Here is a 26,450-nt window from a genome sequence, read left to right on the forward strand (position 1 = left end):
TTTTGTCATTCATTACAATATCTATTGAGCAGTGTACGTGTGTTATCTTTAGTAATGTTTAGTGTATACGAACGTGCGTCTACCAATTACGTGTTCGCCGGGTAGCAAAAGAATCATCGCACGATGTCATTTTCAACCGGAACTGATTCGAACCACACGTCAGAATTTCACCGTTTCTTTGCTGGTTGTAACGTAGAAAACTTAAAACGGCCACCGTTACCTGCGTGGCCACGACGAATGGACGCACCAAGTGTAAATCTTCGGAAGAGAGGGAATATTGACGCCGATCACGGTAAAGTTCGCTTTATTTTCAATAATTGATTTTCATATTGATATCGATATGTCGACAAAAATATATGCTTACAGTTTAATAGCTATGATTACATCACCTTCTATGTTAATGTTATGTACTGGTATAAGGGCCATATTGAATAGCCGGTATTTGCGTCACGCGATCACTACGAGTACTAATAATAAACGTGTGATCAGCCTTTCCTGGTTGAAGGACGCCGGTTAAAGTCGGCCATGTGATTACAAGCTGTTGACCCGCTTTTGTCCCAGCATGGACCTACCGGTACTATAATAGGTCCATGGTCCTTGCCGTCATTTGTAGTTTGTTTACTAAATATAATCAAGTCAATAATAATACAAGGAAAGACTTTCCTATGTCCCCCACCCCTAACCCTCTAGCCCCCTAATTCTCAAGAGGGGCATACGCAATTTTTTGAGGGACAATACAGGATAGGGGTTAGAGTTAAGATTAAAGGTGGGGGTACACTGGAAGGTCTTTCCTTTAAATATTCATCATGATGTATACTTCCTGCAATTTTGTTAGTACATAATTCAATGATGGCTGACTTGATCACATGTATGCTTGTGTATGTTAAATGGTGGGACCAATACAGCAGTGAATACAAAAGAAAAAAAATCATCACGCATGTAGTTACTCCATTAGCCCTGAGTACAGTCCTGTAGGTTGGCCTTCTTCCGCTGAGCATTCGGTCCCCGAATGATCAGCGGAAGAAGGCCAACCTACAGGACTGTACTCAGGGCTATTACTCCATATACCAATATCATTAAAGTGCCTGTGAAATGGCTGCTATTTTCACGCTGAAAATTATCCATTGATACATAAATATTATTATTTTTTTATGTTTCTAGTCATGAATTATTTTTTTTAAGTGAAAAAATGTGTTTTAAACTTAATCTACGGCAACTTTATTTTTGTGTATTTTAAAACGAGGCTCCTCATTAGCTTCGTATTTGCATACAGAAATTCCCCTTGTGACGTCAGAAGGGGAAGTCGCATGGCAGCTTGCATTGCCGATACGCGTAAATAAGGCATTTCTTCTGCAGTTTTCTCGTCTTTGACTAAATTTTCACTTATGTACTTGTTCATCAAGGAGGAATGGACCATAATGAACACATAGTATCAATTTTTGTTGCATGGAGTTGAGTTAGATGCGAAATATGTTCGTTCTGGTGTAGCTGGTTACCGTGATTGTCAGCGGCGCACGTTTGTACACTGTCGCTGGACAAAATAGAATTTGATGTCGGAATTATTTCGTTATTTAGCAGGTTACTAGGCACGTCACTACACTGTTTTATTTCATCGATCGTCTGAGTAAAACTTTCAAAATTAAAATAAAAGAGAACATAAATTGACATTCTAAACATTAGACCATGGTGATCACTATAAAATAATTTAAAAAACGACAAATCATAGTTACTAAATAAATGACAGCCGCGTGGAAATAAAATAGGTTGAAATAGGTGAACGCCTCGGGTCACGACTAGGGCAAGTGCGTTAAAAGCGGTGTTTGATTGGATAACAAAAATAATCGAAATCGACACACATACAGATAAATTCGAGTTAGCGTGATCCATGGCGTGATTGTCATAATTATAACATCATATTAAAACTTTATTTGGTGGAAACACATTGACCAAGCCCGAATTATTACGCAGATCAAGCTGCAAGCATGGAGGTAAAAAAAGAACAGAGGTGTGAATTCGACATTCAACACCAATCACCAAACAATTCAGAAACTTTTAGCCTTCGAAAATTAAAACAATTAGCCGTGTGTAAGGGCTGTGTAATTTCCTGTTTGTCCGACGCTTCGTTTTCGTGTCACTGTCAAAATTATTGCTACCTTTTACTTAACAGGGACTAAATGGTCTCTATAAAACAATAATCAGGATCGCAAAAAAAGTCAACTGACTTGAAACACTTGCCGGACGTCTCTCTCTCTTCTGAAATCCGCATCGGTGATCATGGTCTTAAATCTATTTCTTTCAAAAGTGTTGCGCCAGGTTTATGTTGTCCGCGTTTCTCTTTAAACCTAGTTGTTTTTTTCATGGACGAGGACAGTTTTTCTAAAAAATGAATCTGAGGTTAAGTGGCTTTCGTCCACTGATGTCGCACCTTCGAATCGATTAGAAACGTGTTAATACTTACACTATGACTATACGTTTCACTGCAACTGCCCACAACACAACATCTAAAAACTCTCTCTCTCTCAAAAAAGAAAGAAAATAGACAAAAAAAGAAAGAATAAAAACGCCGACTAAAAAATGTATATCGTTAAAAAGTATACTGAATGACCAGTGTTATTACGGCTCAGGGGTATGACTTCCTCTCACATTTTGGAATTTGGTGGCGCACTTTCGGCGAGAGTCGGAAATCCGGTAACAGTCGACTGTTTCAGGATCGGTGGGCATGGCTACAACACGAGAAATGTCCCAAATTTACTTGGATACGAGTAATCATTTTCAGCAAAAAAATCAATAACTGCCCATTTCAGTGGAAACATGAGGGTGGGCATTGCACAGGCACTTTAATTTATTTTAATCACTCAAGCATAATCTACCAAACTCTTGTTTATTATTATTAAAATACTATCTGGTAGTATACCAGCCAATGAAATTAGTCACATCTTCATCATCATTGGTTTGGGGATTTATTATTTACCATTAATGCTGTTTCAGCACAAAACACCAAATCTGCTCTTATTTTTTGCCACACATTTTTCATGTTAGCTGAAAAAATACTACTACTTGATACTGATTATGTTAGTCAACAAGTGCTTATTCGTTATTTGCTTTCCCTGAGAGGTAACTAGACTACAACAAATATGGGAAGTCACCTCAGGGACAGCATACCTTTTCAGTTGTCATTTCATTTTTTTTGAAGAAAAAAAAATCTTTCTCATACTACATATGTAAACAAATCATAATCAGATTAATCTAGACATTAATCTGGTAGTATATATGTATATTCACACACTATATCTATCTTTACATTATTTAGTAATTTAGTGATTGTATTTTGTTATTTAGCATATTGTTTTCTATTTTTTTCTTTTGTACCTTGTGACCATTTCCTTTCCTGCTGGGGATTGTGTAAGAGTCAATAAGTAAATACCGTATTACCCCAGGCACGTGCCCAGGGGCCTGAACATACAAAATCGAGAAAAAATGGGAGTGGGCGCTTACCCGAGGACCACCCCAAAAAAGAATTTAAAAATTTGTTTTTGTGATCGTATGATAAGGTCAAATAAAGGAATGCTTTCGTACACTTTGTACATGAACTTATTTCTTGATTTATGCGAGGTTTCAATAAACGTGAGCACTCGGCCAAGAACTGTGGGAACACTAAGACATTGGGTCGAATTTCAAGAATAAAACTTGTTTTATGTCAGCGAATGAAGTTGTATTACTCACTGAAATTGACTACAAAGTATGGTAAGTATTGTAATCAATGCACGGTTACTTTTTTAGTACCGGTAACCGTGATCAGTGCAAGTCGAAACGGCCGGGAAAAACTACCACTTGTAATCCAAGATGGCGATGACCTCATTAGCATAATTTTGTTCACGCACGTATTGTAACATCGCATCGTAATTACTGAAGAATAGCAGACAGGGTTATGAAACAAATAAACCTTTTATTACTGATGTGAAATGTTTACAAACTATTGTGAATACATAAACATATCCAAATGGCGATACATAAATAACAGACTGAAAATAAACTCTGGCCGACCTCATTAACATGATTTATTCACGCACCCACACACGTGACAAAATTACAAAAATAACGATGATGCAACAAGTTCCCATCGTCGACATGCCTCAGGTCGGCAAAATGTTTTTATTTCAACGACAGAAAAATAATCCACATGCTGTGATGAAGGATGAAAAGAAAGTTGCAAGTTTACGACGTGATGTCTCAAAAGTGCTAGCTCCCGTTATGGATTCACAGTCAGCGAAATGCTACGTTTTGAAACCAAAGCTAAGTGTTTCAAACCACTCTCCAAAGTATGGATCGTTGCAATATTGGATTCATCGTGAATGAAGAGAAAGCAGAACGTGTGCGCCACATGCTGCGTGGTTCATCTTACGTCGTTAAGTTCCAATGAGTTTTTACGTAAAAACACAAACAAAGCGGCCCTTTTCAGGGCTACCACACACTCCAAAATGAGAACTACCGTAACAAACACACTATTTAAATAAATCGAACGCGTTCGTTTTTGACAAATAAAACTTTATTGTTGACCCCGTTCTTGGCTAAAAATCACCCTGGGCGTTTAACCGAGGATGTCCCCAACATGTAACTTTTGTGAAAACAGGCGTGGGCACTTGCCCATGGAGGGGTGCGTGCCCGGGGTAATACGGTAAATAAATAAATGGTTTTAATGTGATCTGTCATTGTTATGTTTATCCAGGCAAGGTTTCATATCATGATAGTACAGTAACACAATGACATTATATGGGTTGAACATTGATAGACATTTTCTCGTACCTGGAAGTCCCCAAAATGTACTCATGTTTGACTATACATGTAAATTAGGCGAGTTCCCCCCTCTCCCTCTTCCTCTTCCTCTCCTGGATTTCCTCTCTTCTATGCATATACATGTATAACTTATTTTGACTATCATAGAATAGAATAGTGTTTTATTGATAATGTTTTCTACACTTCAATTTAGATTGTGAATGTCAATAAAGCTATACAAAAAAGGATTGTCAGTACATTGTATCCTTCTAACCAATGACAAGCCTTTGCATTTTTAGCGTGTGGTGTTATCGCCGCTTGAGACTCAATTTCGGCTCGTGTGCTGGTGACAACGCTCGGGGGGGCCTCCCACTTGAATCATTGGAAATATTACTTATTTTAACAAATAGAAACACCTCTGTAATTTACGTAAGCTCATACATGTATGCTTTATATACATACTAAGAAATACTGTATACCTTTGACCAGGTGATATCAAGTATTTTCTCTATATTTATATAGTTTAATCTATTATTAGAGCACAGAGTTAAACAAGACATGTCATTTGAAGTGTGAGTGTATGCTATGTAGCAAGATCTGACTTCTCTACGCATTTGCTTGGCAGTTTCAATTTTATTGGTTATAAAACTTTATGCTTCTAACATCCTGGTTGCTGTGTATCTACTGATTTTGTAATCTAAACATTAATTTGTTTACATATATCCCGGTAAATTGAACAAAAGTTGTGTTCTCATACAGCTCCTTAGTGCAAAGAGGTCAACAACCTTAGCCTTTGCTGAGAAAATGTGCAGAATTGCTAACTATGTGTACATCCTAAATCTAACCTGTTTTCAAGACCCTGGCTAATACTGTAAAGTGGTTAATTATTCACTGGGTTTTAATTTAGCTTATTTCGCTGACTGAAAAATGCGCTAAATTAAAACCCAGTGACTATGTAAAATTTAGCATAGAACACATTATCTCAATGATAAATCGTGAATTTAAAACCCATTGAATATGCCTGAAATGGTAAATCAGCGAAATTTAAACCCAATGAAAATTAGTCATTTTACAGTACCGGTATTTAGTGTGTAGTACAGTGCTTAGCTTAGGCTGAGTGTCTACTGTGGCAGCCTTTGGAATGGGAATATTACGCACATGATTAAATATACGCAATTTTTCATTTACAAAATTCCTGAGTTAATAGGTGTAGCCTAAACATGACTAAACCCTGTGTCACATTTACCTCTATGGCATGACTAAGGCCTGTCCAAATTTTGTTTGTTCAATAAACAAGATTAAATTTTGGTTAACTTTCAAACACTCATATCAAGATCTCATTATTTAGGCCACCTGTCAGTTTTATCATACTGTAATTACGACAGCCTTATTTGGGGATTGAAATTAGGCTCAGTCCAGGCATGACTAATTTAGACCAATTTAAATATTGACCCTGACCCAAATTTTCAAAATTGAGCCCGGGTTTATTTTTAGCGGCTAAAGTGGCTTCCCCATTGTCCATTTTACAGTCACCAGTGATGAATTGTTTATAACCAATAATTTCTCTTTCTCAACCAGTGGCTAAATCAAAGAATGAGAAATCGGTCACCATTTAAAATACTATCATCAACAGAAATGAAACATCAGGAAAAATGTACCATGATATATCCACTCTATGAATAGCACATGTACTTGAATAAATGAAAGTAATGTGTTTACGGTCAAAATAAATTATATTTTTAAAGATCCATTACAAAACATGCAATGTAAATATAGTTATACATGTTGTCTATAATGTAGTAGCATTTATCAAATATGTTATACCGGTACCCAGTAGTTGTGTAAGAAAAAGTAGTAATAGCCACCATGGCTGAAACTATTACACTTAGCAGAAACCCTCATCTATGTATCCAACAGCTCCTTGTGGTTTTTTTTTACACATAGGTGTATAATAATTATGAATGGTGTATGTAAGAATAATTTAAATTATTATTATTACAGTACATGTACATTAGGTATTTTTTAAAAGTTTCTTTGCTTTAAAAATACATTGTATCGTTACTTGTAATTTAATATATATATAGATTTTTGCTATACTGTAAAATGGTTAATTATTCACTGGGTTTTAATTTGGCTTATTTCGCTGACTGGAAAATGCGCTAAATTAAAACCCAGTGAATATGTAAAATTTAGCATAAAACACATTATCTAAATGATAAAACCGTGAATTTAAACCCCACTGAATATGCCTGAAATGGTAAATCAGTGAAATTTAAACCCAGTGAAAATTAGTCATTTTACAGTATCTTATAAATAAAAATAATTAGCATTTGGTAATTGAAGTTTGTTGTTTTGTTTTTCAGATGAAAAGCAGTGTAATAACTATGAATACAAAGACGAAGGTTCCACTAGATCATTTATTCTGCTGGCTTTGATATTTCTATCAGCTGTGGTTATTATGAGTGGAGTGTACTGGAGCTTTCCTAAATTAGAATCGTAAGTTTACTGAGTATTTTAATTGTGTCACTCGCTGTGTGTACATGATGCAGTTTAGACATGAATTGATACTTAAGATCATGTGACCTCAACTATATGTCCAGACGCAGATTTGAAATCAAACTGAGCAAAATAAAATGGGAGAATATTTAGATATTGCAATTACTTAATTTATAATTAAACAATCTTTTTGCTGGGGTACATTTCATAGTAACAAATATATTGATTATTTTCTGATCTGTTTTTTTCCAAATTGCAAATTGACCAATACTATTAGAGGCAAATTGCATATAAAATTGTAATTGGAAAGGGACCCCGATTGTTCTACAAGAAACATGTTAACATCTTGATATTTCAGATGCAATGCTCTTTGTATTATTATCGCCCGACACTGATTCACTGACAAGATGAGATACATTTTCAATCAATCAATTATTCTACTACAGAGTTTATCACTCTGATTTGAAATATGCAGCAATTATTGTATGCCTGTTCATAACAATAATTAAATATGGCTTATAGTAAAATGCATAGAAGTGTGCCACCAAGAGTTGACAAGGTGTATATTCTGTTTTCTGTTGAGAGAATTGTGGTCAGTCAGACTTTGCTTAGGTTGCCAACTGGCGACCTAGATAAATTTTTATTTACCATTGATTAATTTAAATGGCATGGTAACGAAAATGATCGCAATCTAGAGGGAGGGAGGCATTTACCCATAAAGTATATTATGTTTTATTTCATTGCAGACATGAAGCTGAAAAAATAAAATTACCACAAAATATAGATGATGCAAAAGGCTTGGGGCAAGTTCTCTCATTATATAAAGACAAGTACTACTTGACAGTATTGTGTGGTTATTTCATGACCTATATATTGTATCCTTTTTTGTATAGCATACTGTTTAGTCATCGCCCAATTCGCACAGTTTCGCTGAAGTCAACCATTTTGTGGCCATCCTATGTCCATGTTAGGAAACGCTGCATTTGACGTCAGTTATATTGAATGTTTAAATTTGGCACGCCAAAGAGCTGGATCCTTCAATCAGCGTTCTTGTAACAACAACTCACATCTAGTCTTGTAATACACCATAGCGTAACTGACAAAAACAGCTTCGCGTTTGATTTCTCATGGAAACTCATCACAATGCTTAACGTCGTGTTCTATTTACCATTGCACCACTGTGTTTGATTTTGTCGACAGTGAATACAGGGCTATAGTTTATAGGAATTATGGTATAATGGTGAGACAAAGGCCCAATAAATGAATCTTGACTTGTGAAGATGATCAATGTCATTTTTTTTTTAGTGATACAATGTATACAATCTACAGGTGCATCAACACAATACATTTTGTCTTTTTGTTCATAACTAAAAATAACTCAATAATCCATCATTTTTTAGCTCCGCTGTTGACTTTGTCGAGAGGAGCTTATCATATGAGTGATTGTCCGTCGGTGTTCGTGTCAATGTTTTACTTTTTCGACTTCTTCTTGAAAACTACAAGCCTGAATGCTTTGATACTTGGTGTATATGTACCTTGGGTAGACCTCTCTTAGGTTTGTTCATTTTATGATGATATCTTAAATTCTCTAATTTTGGTGAATATTTGTAATTTTTGGTAAAAAGTGATATTTTCAACTTCTTGTTAAAAACCACAAGTCCAATTGCTTTGATATTACATATATAGGGTACTACATGTGGACCTTTCTCAGATTTGTTCATTTCATGATGATATCTTCAATTATCTAATTTTGATGAATATTTATGTCATTTTTGGTAAAAAGTGATATTTTCAACTTCTTGTTAAAAACCACAAGTCTAATTGTTTTGATATTACATATATAGGGTACTACATGTGGACCTTTCTCAGATTTGTTCATTTCGTGATGATATCTTCAATTATCTAATTTTGATGAATATTTATGTCATTTTTTGGTAAAAAGTGATATTTTTGAATTCTTGTTGAAAACAGCAAGTCCGATTGCTATACATACTATACATATTGTTTATATTCTAATGATATCTTCTGTTCTTTAATTGAAATGTGCCTTGCTAACAGCGGAGCTATCTCAGCCGAGAGGCTGCTTGTTTTAATATAAAATTTTCATTTAAATTCAGACACTAAGAAACTTTAAACCCTTTAAGTGCCAAGATAAATTGTTGTCATCATTCGGCATAAAATTACCAAAATATTTAGCAAGTCTATTTGTAATCATAACAACGTGTTTTCCTTGATGGTCTTTCTCAGCTTACAGACGTTTGCCATTCCTGGCTCTATATTTCTTAGTATTTTGTCAGGCTTTTTGTTCCCATTTCCTTTAGCTTTATTTCTTGTCTGTTTGGTAAGTCAAAGTTTTGTATTTCCTGATAATAAAGTAAACATGCGATTATTCTGTGTGTATTCATTTACATGTTCACATGTAAACAAGACAAATATTTTACATACGTTGTATTCAAGGGCTTGTTTAGCACATCGCAACACCACCTCGGTTTCAGTGTTGTGTCATCATTCCTACTTACAACAGGTGTCATGCCATTTTTTGACCAAAAAAATAATGGTTGTAAATTGAAAAAAATGAAGGTATTCCTGCCAATCAGATTGTTTTATCACTATAGAAACTGTTGTATAAATAATATCATTTTCATAATTGGATTCATTATCTCAAAATAGTTATGTGGCATATGACAAAATGTTGTTAATTGTTAACTAATTGCTCATTGAACATTCCTACATTTGGACATTAAATATTTATAGAAATATTAAATAATAGACCATTTTTCGTTCACCACAAGATCCTGCATTATGCGTTGTAGTGATGACAAAACAGCACATGGAATTTGACAAACACAAAAGTACATGTACAATGTATTTTGGAACACAGTCCCTCAACAAGTTGTTGAGAGACTGTGTCCACGCTTATTAATGTACTATACACATTTGATGATAGTCAGTTTTGATGATAAAAGATATCTTGAAGCAGGGGAGTCATCACCTGTGCATGCATCAAATGGCCATAGCGTGTCATTGTTTACAAACAAGCATCTATCCATGAGCCTTTGCATTTTAGCATGTGTTTTTATCGTCGCTTGGGACTCAATTCGTGCACGTCCGCAGGTGACGACCTTCCCGGTTATACTTAACGCAATACTCCCCTCTAGAAGATTCAAAATCAAATCATCCGATTTTTGCAGCAGGCATTCAGTCCGTACCATTCACACAATCAGCAAGGTATTGTAGTGAATGAAGAATCGCCTATTCGTAATGGACATCAACTTTCCTTTCTTTAAATGTAATTTTATTTTCATTTTTATTTGACAGTGCTCAGCTATTGGTGCTACCAACTGTTACCTTTTATTTTATTTAGCTGGTAGAAATCTTGTACAAAAATACATCCCTGAGAAAGTAGCGGAATGGGCAGCTACTGTAAGTATTGCACATATTGTCAAACCATGCTACAACTAAGTTGCATAATATGGGTGTATAGTGTTTATAGCGTGCAGATCTCCACTCTAAGTCTGAGACCACATATTAATTTTCCATAAAAAAATAAAAACAAGCATATGTAAGCAACAAACTTCAGAGCTTTGCCTGTATATGTATGTATGTATGTATGTATGTATAGTTGGAAGATGGTATATTGCCCATGAAGCAAAAAATTATACTATTATAACTGTTTATGTGATTTTATTTTTGTGTAATTAGCAGAAATACAATTTTGCCTGGTAACGTACTTGATGTTGAGGGCGCTGTTGCTAAATTGCCAAACTGCAACAACTGTCTTATCATCTAACTAGCATCAACTTCAGAATTGATCGTGTGTGTGTGATGATAAATGGTAAACCAGGAAAACAAGACCAAAATAAATTTTAAAAACCAATTTTGTTTGTTATATTGCGTCTTAATTGTTGAGAGCTTCTTAGGGCCCTCTCACCCATAACTCAAATCCCGACCTTTCCCCTCCATTTAAATTATTTATACCCCTCTTCAAGACATGTACTGTGGAATACTTTATTTTCGCTGGAATTAATTTTCGCTGAAAAGGCTTTTTGGGCGTTTTGTATGGAATTTATTTTCACTATTTTTTTTATGAGTTTAATGTGAAATATAGGAAAAAAAGTACATTCGCTGGATTTTATTTTCATGTAATCATCCCTAGCGAAAATAAATTCCAAGCGAAAATAAAGTATTCTACAGTATATTTATCTTGAGGGGCATACACAATTACATTAAGGAGTTAGGAGTGAGGGGCCTTGGTGAACTCTTTACTTATCACTTTACTGTGCATGTTGCGTTTGGTACGAAATTTAAGTTTTAATATTTTCGAAGCTTTAGTTACAAGTAAACATTCTATCATACATTTACATAACCAGACTGAATTAGTGACACACTAAAGACAATGCATTTAATTTGCGTACTAAGTTGAAGATGTTTCTCATATTATAGGATCTTGAATAAATTGGTTGCAGGATATCTTGTAGATTTTGTTACCATTCACTGTTCATGAAATTGTCAGTTTCTGGGAGACAGTCTACCCCTTTTTTCACAGAATAACAGTCCTTGTAGATCAGATACTTGCATATTTATAAAGTATGATATCAATGCTGTTCATTTGATAATGTCGTTAGTGACCCTCTGACTTTTACACGTTTCCATAAAATCAACTCTTAAAAGTTGCAATGGGTTATATCTCCAGAACATAAAAAATACAAAGCAAATAAAATAAAAACACACAATAATTTTAGTTGTCCTTGCATTTATGCTGATTTACCAAATAGATGTTATTTCGTATAAGTACTTATACCAAGTTTCCCTATTTTGATCTTACACCCACAATCACTGTAAACATTGCCCACAGTCATGCAATTATGATTCAGTTAGATATTTGAGCTACTTTATTTAGTTTCAGTACCAGATATAAAACTTTGTTTCAGCCAATCAGATTGCTAGATTCAGACTAACCATCTTACCGGTATAATGTTTGTATAACATTAATTTCGAAAATGTTTTGTGGTTGTTTCAGCATACGATAATTCCAAAGAAAGCAGGAACCTTCCTTTTTAAAAACATTTTATGTGCACTTTATGATTGTCTGAAAGTGGAAATTATAGTTTATTTCATCCATTGTGTTAATTTCTTACAACCACATTGACATTAACTTATGTTCAATATTATAATTATTTCAGGTGGGGAGACATCGAGATCATTTATTAAATTATATCATATTTTTAAGGATAACTCCATTTTTACCAAACTGGTTTATTAATATTACATCACCTGTTATAAATGTACCACTTAGTCCATTTTTCTTTGGCACATTTCTTGGTAAGTACTATTATTTGTTTGAAGTGAGTTTAGTTATTAGTCCCCGTTCGGACGAAGTCCGAAAATGGGGACTTATAATTCGATCTCCGTCCGTGCGGAGTCATATCTCAGAGTCCCTTGGACCGATTCCGTTCATTCTTTGCATGTGCCTAGTACATGCAGTGGTTTAGCGATTCGATTCAAAATGTTGTATTTTGGACATGCTTTGTCAGTTTTCATTCAAACTTGGTACATAGATTATACATGTTAGGATACATGTCCATGATGATTTATTTCACAATTGGATCAAAGATGGCTGACTGGCAGGCATCTTGTTTTTGTTTTTTTATGCGGTATCTTGGACGTGCTGTCAGTTTTCATTCAAATTTGGCACATACATGTACTTTATACATGTTAGGATGCATATCCATGACAATTTGTTTCAAAATCTGGTCAAGGATGGCCGATTGACAGCCATCTGACTTTTTGGCCTTACTACTATATTTCCACAATTTATGTACCATTTTCATTCATATTTGGCACATACATCATACATATCAGTGTGTTTCATAATCAGATCAAAGATGGCTGAATAACGGCTGTTTTTATTTTGGCCATATTACTATGACACGAAACACGTGTTTTGATGTAAATAAACAATCTGTTGTATACGCCACTTGGAACTCAAGTTTCAAGGACACGCTCGCGACAACCCCTCCGCTTTAATATGACGAGCACAAAGAGAACTTAACGGGGACTGTGTCATTTTCAATGACTTGTTTTACATTCAATAGTTTTCACCAAACCTTCTCCAGTGGTAGTCATTACTGCTGTTAGTTCATGTCAGTCTGTTCATTGGATGTTCCATGATCAATGCAACTCACAACACATACAATGACAGAATGAAATGATGATTTTTGCGATGATTGCTGCCCTGATAGATGGTACTTTTCAAAGACTTTCACAAATTTCCGTCTGTATTTTTTTTTTTATTTCATACAAATATAATTTATACTTAACCATTTTAATAGAAGCCGCATCCCCTCTGTTGCATTGTACCATTTTAATAGAAGCCGCATCCCCTCTGTTGCATTGTACCATTTTAATAGAAGCCGCATCCCCTCTGTTGCATTGTACCATTTTAATAGAAGCCGCGGCTTCTAATACAGATTTTACAGTACTTCATAAACACACCTTGAGTTGGGAAAGTTTTGCTCTGTATTTTTCCATTCAGTTAATATCTCAAGTACACTAATAAACTTGTTTGTCTTTCTATTTACTGTAGGTGTGGCTCCCCCGTCATTTGTAGCAATACAAGCTGGTACAACATTACATCAATTGATGACAGCCAGCGATGCAGTGTCATGGAAATCAGTCATTATTCTTGCTGTGTTGGCTGCACTGTCTTTGGTACCTGTGTTATTTAAACAGAAACTAAAGAAGAAGTTTGAATAAATGCAAGAAGTCTATGAACACTGCGCTGTCAATGTTATTTTAAATATCAGTGGATTTCCCCCATTAAGTGGAAGGGTTTGGTTCTAATAATCTCAGGAGTAACTTATTTTAGTGCCCGTTCTAACCACGGCCATATGTTAGCCACATTTTTGCATCAGCAACTCTTATATCTAGCAGCCTCCAGTAGTGATTATTTAAAGTTGCTTTTTGAAAGCATTTTTGACTCCCATGTGCGAAGCACAAAATGGGAGTCTTTGCGGTTAGTGTGTGTGTGTGTGTGTCCCTCCGTCTGTTCCACTGATATCTCAAGAACCATACATCAGTTTTTGATGAAACTTGGTGCATAGATGCTCTGGGCTAATGCGCAGATTTGATTAGGTTTTGGTGAAATTTCATGCATATTAATTACCTAATTTGCATGATAATAAGCTAATTTTTAGCTGTTCCATGACTGTTCCATTGATATCTAAAGAACTACCCGGTACTTATTGGATTTTGATGAAACTTGGTACATGGATGCTCTGAACTAATGTTTGGTTTTGATTAGTTTTTCGTAAAAATTACCTAATTACCTAATTTGCATAATGATTAGTAAATTTTTCGGTTTTTCCACTGATATCTCAAGTACTAATCATCACATTTCAATGAAACTTGGTACATAGATGTCATAGGACACTGCACAGACCTGATAGTTTTTAGGGTAATGTCAGTGCATCTTAATTACCTAATTTGCATACTTAACTAATCTTCAGCTTTTGATGTTTCAAGTAGTAAGCATTACATTTCAATGAAACTTGGTACATAGATACTCAAGGACTATGCAGAGATTGATTGTTTTGAGATAATATTTGTGCATATTAATTACCTAATTTGCATAATTAGCTAATTTTCAGCTTTTCCACAGATATCTCAAGTACTAATTATCACATTACAATGAATCTTGGTACATAGATCCTTTAGGACTATCCAGAGACCTGATTAGTTTTAGGGTAAATAATTGTGTATAATTATTACCTAATTTGCATAATGAATTAATTTTCAGCTTTCACACTGATTTCTCAAGTACTAATCATCACATTTCAATGAAACTTTGTACATGGATGCTGTAGGACAATAGACAGACCTGGATAATTGTGGGTTAAAATCTGTACATATTAATTGCCTAATTTACATAATTAACCACTTTTAAGCTATCACACTGATATCTAAAGTACATGTACTAATTATTCCATTTCAATGAAACTTAGTGCAAAGATGCTCTAGGACAATGTACAAACCTGATTAGTTTGGGGTTAAAATCTGTTCATATTAATTCTCTAATTAGCATAATAATTTAAAATTTTTTTTGGTTCCAATCACATTTCAATAAAACTTGGTACATAGATGGTCTGTTACATTGCGCAGACCTCATTAGTTTTCCATTAAAATCTGTTCATATTAATTTTCTGATTTGCATTTTCAGTTTTTCCATCACTATCACTGACAAGTAATTTTGAATTATATTTAATATGTCTCCAATACTCTCAGCACATGGTAGTTCTTTCTAAGCTTTCTTTGATTATAATTTATTGAGGTTTAGGGATTTGTGTGGCATGCATGAATTATGGGAAATATTTGAAAATTCCAGCATATTACAAGCCATAGTAACTAGTGAATCTTTGTGAATTCATGCGCGTCTGAACAAAATTCAAAATCACTGGCAAACTGTAAATATTTCACATTATTGTTCAAAGACCATCGTCAAACTTTTCAAAATGATTTCTAATTGTAACTTAATTTTGCTGAAAGCCTCTGATAATGCTCATCTGTTTTAATGCATATCCCAAAATTAATACACAGTCCATAGTGCAATATTACAGCAGTTGATTTTGTTATTTTATATTAATGTATAGTGTAGTAAAAGTTTGTATAATAAAATATTAGCTCTTCCTTTCATACACCTTGTATTATTTAAGTGATCGTGTGTAGCCTAGTGTCTTTTATCAATTTAATTAAACGCAAGTTCGTTTTTTTTTTAGTCCAGATTTGAAGTGTAAAAAGTGATCTGCAAAAATCTGAATGTCACTGATATCCTGGCTCCACAAAGTGATGCAGTGTGTGCTGTAGGATTCTAACAAAAATATATAAAATAAACAAAAATAAGGTACAAGTTTAATCCCAATACAAATTACCGGTACTTCTAAATTGTTTGCAATTTGAATATTAAAGGGGGGTGTTCAGCAGATGAAGTTTCACAAAAGTCGCGCGATTCCTGTTTTAAGGAGTAGCTCTGCATGACTTTCTACAGAAATTTGATTTCCCTAGACGCATGAATTAAACCAGTTCTGCAACACATTCAATTTTAGTCAACTATACAGAACACAATTGCTGTTTGAATTTGTATCATTGAAGTGTGTGGTGTATGAGGTGAAAACATCTTTCTTAAATTGAAAACTCGTAGATAAAATAAAGTTCTCTGCGACAGATGATAATCAGTCAAAAAGTCGTATACATGTAGTAAAACAGAATAAATAGAAACTACTGTAAACGCATCTATTTTCGCTGATATGTAAAATCCACTAAATTCATATGAACTTGTAAATGTCATTGTTTCACTGACAAATTTAAATGCATGTTCAAAATAGTGAAATTAAATGCCAGTAAGAATAAATACTTTCAGAGTATTTATAGTTGTTTGTATGTTATTGTATGTTAATTCATGTGCTTTTGATACAAAAACTGGAATGCTTGTTATATACATGTACTCAATAATCTATTTATTTGTTATTTTGTGCTTGTTTTCTGAAAGTTATAAAGTACCTACCAAATCTTTGTAAGATACATGTAATACATTTAAGGAATAAAAAGTGTTTTCTTTTTTTTGTGAAAGTTACAATGTTTTGCGACCAAAACAAATAATGCATGCATACCAACAATAGAAGTATTATTTTCCAAATTTTGCATTCCACTGCAATTCTGTTGGGAATTTTCTGTGTTAAAATGATTATACATATTTTCTAATATTCTTTTACTCTTAGTGACCCTTGCTTTGCCACTTGACTGGTCAAGAAAAAGCTCTCGCAGGCCATCAAATCCACCTCTGTTATAAGCTAACTCTAAGTGATGATAAGCCAAACCCAAACCAGCAATTTTCTTGGCCATTCCAAAACTTAAGACTTTTATATTAACAAGTTTATATAATGTTTTTTCGTTAACTGATCTTTGTTTGCAGTACTCCATTTGTTTAAGGATCCATTCGAACGTGAAGCTATGTTGCATAATAGTATTTGTTTCAATTGCTTTTGGAGCGCCCTCGCATCTGCAATACCATTGTGTCTATTGTCGTCATCACCAATAAAACGTCCCACTAACCATTCAAGATCGTTTGGTAAGTTGGGATATTTAGATGTAAACAATGGAAGAGTATCGACAAAACCACAAACATGTCTTAGAAAGTCATTAATAAGAACACTTTTCCAAGGCAGTGATCAGACACCTGCTGTCAAAATTACCACAGTTGTGTGCTACGAGAACCAGGTTTGGGAAATTGCTCAGATACACGAGAAAGTTCTGTAAACATTCATGCAGTGGGACTGTGTGGACTGGGTTCCCTTTGTAACACAGTTTCTCGTCTTCTATCGTTAATCACCTGAGCTCCGTAAGAGATTGGCTTACTTGGCAGCACATACTCGTCAAATTCCTTGTCATTACACACCGCTGACATATGTCTGCATTCCCATCTAAAATCAAAAATAAAATAACATATTAAGTCGATTTATCTATGATGACGCTAACATCAGTTTGAGGTTGAACCCAAAGTTTTAGATGGTTTTCAAACTCCCTTTGTATAGAAGGACAATGAGCCATTCAGTAGAGGCCATGCACTCGCACAGCTCATTGATCTGAAAATTGTTATTTTGAATCCAGGGTATCGCTATTCAAACAAATGTACCATTTATAAACAGTGAGGGGTAAACGCTCTCCACTTAAACCATGCGAGAACGGCCTGGTTATGAAAACAGTACTCTTGCAGTAAACTGGTGCTGTTTGGAACCAACTTTCCAAGTAAATGCTGGGTTAACCATTCGGTTTCCAAGGTTACTGGACTATTAAAATAATAGATACGAGCCAAAAAGTTAGTATTACTGCTATAAGAAGCTTATGATTGGACTCTGAAATCTAGCAATCAGTTAAAAAAATACACTAGTATTATAAATCGCACCATCATGTTGTGACATCAAAATTACTCAAAATTCAAATTTTTCAAATCAAAGTTTTAAATCGATCACTGTGCTCAATCATGTGGTCATTCGCTATTACATAATCTTTATTGAACAATGACTGCACTCTGTCACTAGAGGGCGCAATTTATAGGAAAGATGCATCGCTCATATTCTTGTACATTGGCAGAACACAGATGCATCAACATGTTAGTACATGAATTACCTATTTGTGTTTTGTATGAAATATTTTCTCTGATACATTAAAAAAATTAAAACTGCGGGTCAGTTTTGTAGGTTTTCATGGCAATCTTCAGGGCGAACATCCAGGCATTTTCACCACCTGGCAACCATCGCTGTGTAAACAAAGGCCGAAAACTCTCAGAAAACGGTACTTTGGAATGGTTGTTGAGACTCCCCTGAACAGTGTAACAAGATTAGCCCTACGTGTGTAACATATATAAATTTGGTTGTTCAGGATTACTTCAAAGTTGAGTTTGTGTTGTTTTCTCGAATTTTCACCGGCTCCACCGGCGTTCCACAGCAGCGCGCACAGAGCCCATAGAAATGCATGGTACAGTGGTGCGCGTCTTAGCAACGTGGAACGTCTTGTGACGTAGCTCTGCCCCCGAGGATACATTTGTTTTCCTCCCAGTCCTACAATTTATATTTGCTAGAGTGGTTTTATAATTATAAATTATTTACATGGAGCCGTTGATTCAATATCAAACACCACAAATGTGTAAGTGTCATCAGGTAGTAGTTGCTTTGTAGGCGGCAACACCACTTGAGGGATCTCTTCACCACAAATGTTGTCAGGTAGAAGTTGTTTTGTGGGTGGCAACGTCACTTGAGGGATTTTTTCACCACAGTCAACTATACCTGGTATGTTATCTACCTGGCGGCCATTTTTTGAGCTCCCGGTACACAATGTTGTGACTGAAAAATTCTTTCGATGTGGTGAGGTTGTGTTGATATCGATGGTTCGTCCGAATGAACGGGCTGTGGCTGAGAATGATTGCTGTGTGGGTGGAGTGGCATCTTTGCAAACCTTAATTTGACATGTCAAGTTTCCAGTCTGTTGACTTGAATTCCAGTGTGGCTGTTGATTTTCTGTCATCTCTTTGCCATCATCTTTTGCCTTGTGCAGTCGGCTACCATGTATTTTGTTGGCTTGTCCTATTCCTGGTGAGTAGGGTGGAGTTCTTTTGACTGGTGACAACTGCGTGATTGGACGTAACCAACTTTCTATCATTTTCTCATCGAGTGATGAGTGGAGTGTAGTATTTTCGATGATTTCCCCAAAAGCTGTGGGCAAAGTTGTTGGTGTTGTGTCCTTGTGTATGTTGAATGATTGCATCCAACTTGCTGTCATCTCCTTGTCATTATTTTCTTTGAGTAGTTGATTACAATCTACCTTGTTGGCTGGTCCTAATTCTGGTGACTGCGGTGTAATCTTTTTGATGGTTTGTTCGGTAGATGATGATGGTTAGAAGAGTTGTTGAATTGGTGTTATTGAATGAACATATCCAACTTTCTGACATCTGTTGGTTCTCTTTTAACTCCTTGTGTGGTGGATTGCTATGTGAATTGTGGGGTTCAATTCTGTTGATGGTTTGTCTGGCGGTCGGTGATGAATGGATGGTTGCGATGGAACGCTCGTCCACATTGGATGAACACGTCAAGCTTCCAGTCTGATGTCTGGGGGGGGGGGGGGTTGGCTGATAATTTACTTTTATCTCAGTATCATCTATTTTAGTTTTCTTGAATATTCCACTATTATTTATCTTGTTGGCTGGTTCTGGCGAGTAAGGTGTACTTCTTTTGGCCTGTGGGGAGAATGAATGGTAAATTATTACATACTCATCACTAGGAATTTACATTGGCATTAAACATCTCTTGCAAACCCCGGCGAATGAACATTTCTTGCACACCCTGGCCAATGAACATCTCTTGCACACCCTGACCAATGAACATTTCTTGCACACCCTGGCCAATGAACATCTCTTGCACACCCCGGCGAATGAACATTTCCTGCACACCCTGGCCAATGAACATCTCTTGCAAACCCTGGCCAATAAACATCTCTTGCAAACCCTGGCCAATAAACATTTCTTGCACACCATGGCCAATGAACATCTCTTGCAAACCCTGGGCAATAAACATCTCTTGCAAACCCTGGGCAATAAACATCTCTTGCAAACCCTGGGCAATAAACATTTCTTGTAAACCCTGGGCAATAAACATCTCTTGCAAACCCTGGGCAATAAACATCTCTTGTAAACCCTGGCCAATGAACATTACTTACAATCCCCAGTTAATAAACATCTCTTGTAAACCCTGGGCAATAAACATCTCTTGCAAACCCTGGGCAATAAACATCTCTTGTAAACCCTGGCCAATGAACATTACTTACAATCCCCAGTTAATAAACATCTCTTGCAAACCCTGGGCAATAAACATCTCTTGCAAACCCTGGGCAATAAACATCTCTTGTAAACCCTGGCCAATGAACATTACTTACAATCCCCAGTTAATAAACATCTCTTGTAAACCCTGGGCAATAAACATCTCTTGCAAACCCTGGGCAATAAACATCTCTTGTAAACCCTGGCCAATGAACATTACTTACAATCCCCAGTTAATAAACATCTCTTGCAAACCCTGGGCAATAAACATCTCTTGCAAACCCGGCGTTCATGATAAGATCTTCATAGAATCGGATACTTACGGGGTACATGTTAACTCGTTTCATGTCGGTGACCAATTCCTTTTGATGAAACAAATTAATGTAATGTTAGTACATTTTAGCTAATGACTGGAATCTTCTATTTCTACTTTGTTTCATATGGCACATACTTTAATATTCACATTATCATGAACTTGGCATGTGTCTTTTGGTGTGATTAGCACAATTCATCTCCCGTACAGGTGATGATTCTTATCGTGGCACCAAGACTCTGACCTAACAACCTAGTCAGTTCAGCTCATGGTATTTCATCTACTGTCTCAAGTTATTCCCAATAAATGATATGTACAATAACTATGGCATCTGAGATTGTACTTCACACAGTTGAGTGACAAATCTGGAATAAACTGTCACGCGGTGTTACGAACGTCTCATGCAAATCACAGGTCATTCTCACAAACGAAAGCAGTAAAACGGTGCTTTTAATAGTCTAAATAGCGAAAACGCGACAATAGCTACATTTTTAACTAGTTTTCTCCTGCATATAAAGCGTTTTTTTATTAATTCTTCTACATCTCCAAAAGCTGTGACGCCATATCACCCACACCATGATCAACGAAGTGTACGTGTTAACACCCATCATATCGGTATATGCAAATTATTGATTGTGGAACAAATGTGGGCCTCTCAAAATATATCACGTAAATTGCTCTTTAAATATGTATGGAGAAATTATAAAGGTATTATTTTTCATGACAGTCTATGCTAGATACCATCATCAATACCTGGCCTTATGGGATTATTGGTTTATTGGCTTGTCAACTTCGGCCAACGCACGGAAACCAGATTATGAAATATTTTGTATTTCTGCAAACTTTGTACTTTTGTTCTTGAAGTTCCAGTCCAGGTTTTTCACAATAATGTTTTAATTTATGTGCCGCATGTTTTTAATATATAAATCAGGAAAGATGACATCACACATTGTACAATACAATCTCAATGTGTTTTATTAAACTTAACATTATATTCCAATCGCTATTTGACATATCCTGATTTTTACTTTAATAATGACTGTTTACGTGCTTTGATTGCATAGTTGACAGATCTACAGTAACAGCAGTCATGGAAATAACTGTTTTAATATGATATTAAAATTGACAGAATGTTTTTCAATCGTTATGGCAACAAACATGATTAACACTAAAATCCTCATTTACCAAAATTACCCATAATATTCAAAAGATTATTTGGGCTTGCTATATCTGATACAAACCATAACAGACGAAATATTTATACATATTTTTTCCGGAAACATGCCATTTGTGCCACTATTGGTAAAAACCATTGAATCATTTGCCTCCATGAGGATATACTAGTACATCGGACAACAGGAAAGAGAATATGTCTGATGTTATATGTGTAAGTAAGTAACTTAATATTAATTTAATCAACATAGGGAAACATACTGGTTGGGCTCACAAGAGTTCAACATTCCAAGCAGGTCAACTTTTGAGGTCACAATATGCAAGTTATATCTACTGGAAAACTACAGGAAAGTCACATGATACATTGACTTAAAGATTAATTAATTATTCTTCAGCAAAACAAGTGATATACGAATTATTGTTTCAATAGTGAAGATAATTTCTCCAATTTCATAATTAGGCACTCGGTCCATGTACCGGTATTAAATAAGTATTACATACATGTACCAGGTATGTATAATATAGGAAATAATAAATCACAAGACTGGCAGTGAAGAACAATTACATTGTAGTCACTCTGTGGGTTGAAAAGTGTCACACCTGCGATTTGTAACATAAACAGGGAAAAATAAAATTCAACAAATAAATTTATTTGTTTGTTTGACTCCAGTCTATTTGGAATTTTGCATGGTAAAAGTAGAGAAATCTACGAAAGCCGAGAGGGGACTTCCTAGTTCTAACTTCACAGTTCCCACTTCTGAGTTCCCACTTCCAACTTCACAGTTCCCACTTCCTACTTCTGAGTTCCGACTTCCATCAAGTTGCAACTCCATAACGTTGCAGTATGGGATTGAGCTCATGCGCATGCGTGGCAAACATCATGGCCGTCAATAGTCAGACGACAGAGTTGCGGCGGGTAAGTTCGATATTCACGATTTTTATTATAATGTAAACAGTTATGAATCTTGAGTGTTACACAAACATAACAGTGTTTTAGGGTGAATATGTTGAAAATTGATAAGTTATACCGAGAAGTACGCTGACATGCGTGTTCTTTTTTATTTGAATAATTGATGAACTAATTCAGAAAGCCATGATAGAAAGACTATATTTTCATATTTTATCGGGGTTTACTGTTCCATAAGTACATCTCGCTATGTTTTTCACGGGGATAGGGTGACTTTTTTCTCAGGGATATTCAAAGGCTATATAACAAGGGTGGAGGTACAGTAGTTGTCTGGTTTGGTGGCACCAATGTGGTTAACATTAACTGATGCATAATGACAAACAATTAATCAATTTGTTTGGCTAATAGAAAGGCATGTACATTGATATAAGGTCATTCACAAAAAGTCGGAATTTATGTCCAAGTGCATTTTTTTATTTTGATCTGTCTGTTCTAACACAAACATTTTTAATGAATATTTGGTACATTCAATTTAACGAAAGTTGACTCCCAAACAACACATGGCTACCGGATTCATGAAATTATGGTCCACTTAGCTACCAAAATTAAACGTTCATTTCAAGCACTGGGATGAGCCCTGGCAACATGTTGATAACCAAAAATGGGCGTAAACTGATGACAGGTCTGTAGCAATCTTTGACGTCAAATGTTGCTATACTAGTATGTACAGGAATGCCAATGTTGTCTAAATCCCCACTATGGGACTCCAATGGCCAATTTACCTTGTTGACCCACACTCTCCTCTTCCCCCTGGTGGAAAGCATTTATAAGTGAATTATCTGTGGGAACGGTAATATTTCTTATTTATTCTTACTACTCTATATATAACCCAATTCAAATGTAGGGAAGTGATTATAAAATTACCTTTAAAACTAAAATGAAATAAGTGCACATTCATCTAGGGGAAATATTTCAGTTCTATTGACAATGAAACAAAAAAATATTGGAAAATGTCTGAAAAACTGTCTGACTTATGTAACTGGATACTTGAACGGTATTTTTCATTTATCCCTACAAAATTCTTAACTTAATATTTTTTTTTTAGGTTTTGTCTTTGTTTTGATAGGGCAATTTTCGTCGACAACATCAGATTGAAATTTGCCACCATGTTTGAACAAGTGCCCGGAAGTACTATTGAATAGCCAATTAGAAGAATCCATGTCCCGACCAATCAGATTTCATAATTTATTAATGGCGTATTCCCATTACCTGCCTCTTTGAGCTTGCGCGTAGAGGCGGGGACCAGCTAATCAGATCGCGAACTCCGCACGGTTTGATGTGTGTTACTTATCACTGCACAAAGCAGATTTGCATAGAACTCATTTGCATATTTGAAGGTGCTTGAACTACAAGACCCTGTTGGTTAACAAAGTTATGCGCAAGTCACTTGGTTATTTTAATCAATTTAATAAAATGCTTCACGCCATAACTCTGAATAAAATTTTCAGTTATTGAGATTAAAATATACATAACTTGCGTTAGAAAAGTGCAATCTTTTCCTAGATGCCAAAACATTAGATTAATGTACAATGAATAACTAACTTTATAAACTTACTAGAACCTTTGCGTTCTAAGGCTGTTAGACGCGGAAACAGAAACAGTATTGAAATATCCACCAAAATACAAGATGAAGGGAAATGTTAGGAAACCCCTTTCAGTGAAATGTTTTTTCTTCCCAGTTTTAGTGTATCACGTGTGCCATTTTACTACAACAACATTGCCTTGCAAAACATAGTCCACGATATAAAGGTTCGTATTTACGTTTTTACTGTCACATACGTTTTTTCCCACTTTTTGTAGTACGTTTTCAGATGTAACAACTACGGGAAAATGGTCGTGCGTACTGAGATGATTGACCACAAAACTGAAGATCGCCTGTGCAGAGGTAATTAAACGCAAAGAAGGGAGATTGGTCAGATCGGTGTAGAAGACGCCGACCCACAGCTGCCAGGGAGATTGACTCGTACTGTGCGCGTTGATGAAAGAAGCAATTTGATTGGCTGTTGATAAACTGATTCTAAACTGTGAGGGCACTGTCACATACACGAAATACTTCAAGGTGAAAGTGAGTGCTTTGCCGGAACATTCACCTTGAAAATTCAAAATGTTTTGTCAAAATCCAAACAGTTAGCCAATTCGCTAGCAAGTTTAGAAATTGGCTGTCCCAAATACTTCTAAGACTTGTATCTCATACGTATCTCTCTCAAACGGGGTAAGGGTCTCACCTAAGCAAGCTGGCGCCTAAAAACTCAAGCTGACAGGAATTACTTCTGATCCCGGTCTTCACCTAGCGTCCTTGTCCTGTACAGCGTGCAAATCTGTTTGTCTTTGAAACCGTTATTTTCACGTTCGTCTACCTGTCCTCTCGTTTCCTCTTGCTCTCAGATATCTTGTTTCACTCAATTATAGTTTCGCACCAGTTTCGAGTGTCCAGAAGTCCAATCCCGCAACGGATTTACTTTGACGATACCATCTACCAGTAATATCTGGCAGGAAAATCGCCGTCCAGTAGAAATTTACGTTAACCAACGCGTCTCCACTTTCGTTTTGTTTTTGTCTTTCCTCCCGATCTCTCCCGAACAAGCCCGAAATTGTCACGTAGTAGTTACGTAGTGGCTACGTAATCATATAAAAACACGCTGGGTGGCTATTGTAATAGATTGCCCGCTGAGCGATTGTAGTCGATATAAATTTACTTCAATATTGTCCAACAAGTAAATTCATAACATCACTAAATACGAGTTGTAATAATTACCGGTGCACTGGGGTGACTCTCAAGGTTGTTTTCTCAGCTATACACCGTGACTGTTATAGTTTCTCGCCATCGTTGGCTCTTTGACGTGTGACGCTATACATCCCCGGCCACGCGGGTATCTCAATCGCATCAATCAGAAACAAATGTCCCCATCTCGACGCAATCACGAAAACAGCGCTAATTATCAAAACTTGTTATCATTGACAAATGTCATGTGTAACACAGGCATAATAACTAGATAATGCAACAGTTACAGTTTTTATTTTATTTTACATTTGGGTGACTGGTACAATGTGAATAAAATCCTCACACATGTTTGCTCACGAGTATCGTGGGAGGGATTTGTCAACTGGAATCGTTCACTAACCTCTGAGGTTAACGGTTCAGCGTATTTAACTGGCAATGTATGTACAATACGTTGGATGTCTTCGAAGAAAGTTGGTCCAGTATCATGCACGTACGACGTCGAAGATTGGCCATCTTCTTCCAGGGCAGCACCGTGATTACCAATGGTAGATTCTGTAACGAACGAAAAACACAGGGAAGGAAATATACCTGTAACAAATGCAATAAATAAAAACAACACAATATACATGTATAAGGTTTCCTT

General features: G+C 35.8%; 2 protein-coding genes across 3 annotated transcripts; one reads left to right on the top strand and one right to left on the bottom strand.

Annotated features, from left to right (window-relative positions):
• The first annotated feature begins 112 nt into the window (after positions 1–112).
• On the top strand, positions 113–14,043 carry LOC100376143 (transmembrane protein 41B-like). Its single transcript, XM_002741664.4, has 7 exons — positions 113–292; positions 7,137–7,269; positions 8,016–8,144; positions 9,517–9,610; positions 10,588–10,692; positions 12,453–12,591; positions 13,856–14,043. The coding sequence occupies exons 1-7, from the start codon at positions 124–126 to the stop codon at positions 14,023–14,025; spliced, it is 939 nt and encodes a 312-aa protein (XP_002741710.1). The 5' UTR covers positions 113–123; the 3' UTR covers positions 14,026–14,043.
• Positions 14,044–16,752: 2,709 nt separating this feature from the next.
• On the bottom strand, positions 16,753–26,352 carry LOC102807600 (uncharacterized). Of its 2 annotated transcripts, none has more exons than XM_085499749.1 (4): positions 26,208–26,352; positions 20,956–20,994; positions 18,930–20,053; positions 16,753–17,744 (listed from the first exon to the last, which is right to left on the bottom strand). In XM_085499749.1, exons 3-4 carry the CDS (start codon positions 19,597–19,599, stop codon positions 17,650–17,652), a joined length of 765 nt encoding a protein of 254 aa, XP_085355875.1. In that variant the 5' UTR covers positions 19,600–20,053; positions 20,956–20,994; positions 26,208–26,352; the 3' UTR covers positions 16,753–17,649. The 2 variants fall into 2 exon arrangements, with proteins under 2 accessions (XP_085355875.1, XP_085355874.1); XM_085499748.1 differs by lacking the exon at positions 26,208–26,352 and adding an exon at positions 25,311–25,643.
• Between the last annotated feature and the right edge of the window lie 98 nt (positions 26,353–26,450).

Source organism: Saccoglossus kowalevskii, chromosome 1 (genome assembly GCF_978046115.1).
Source record: "Saccoglossus kowalevskii chromosome 1, keSacKowa6.1, whole genome shotgun sequence".
NCBI lineage: Eukaryota > Metazoa > Hemichordata > Enteropneusta > Harrimaniidae > Saccoglossus > Saccoglossus kowalevskii.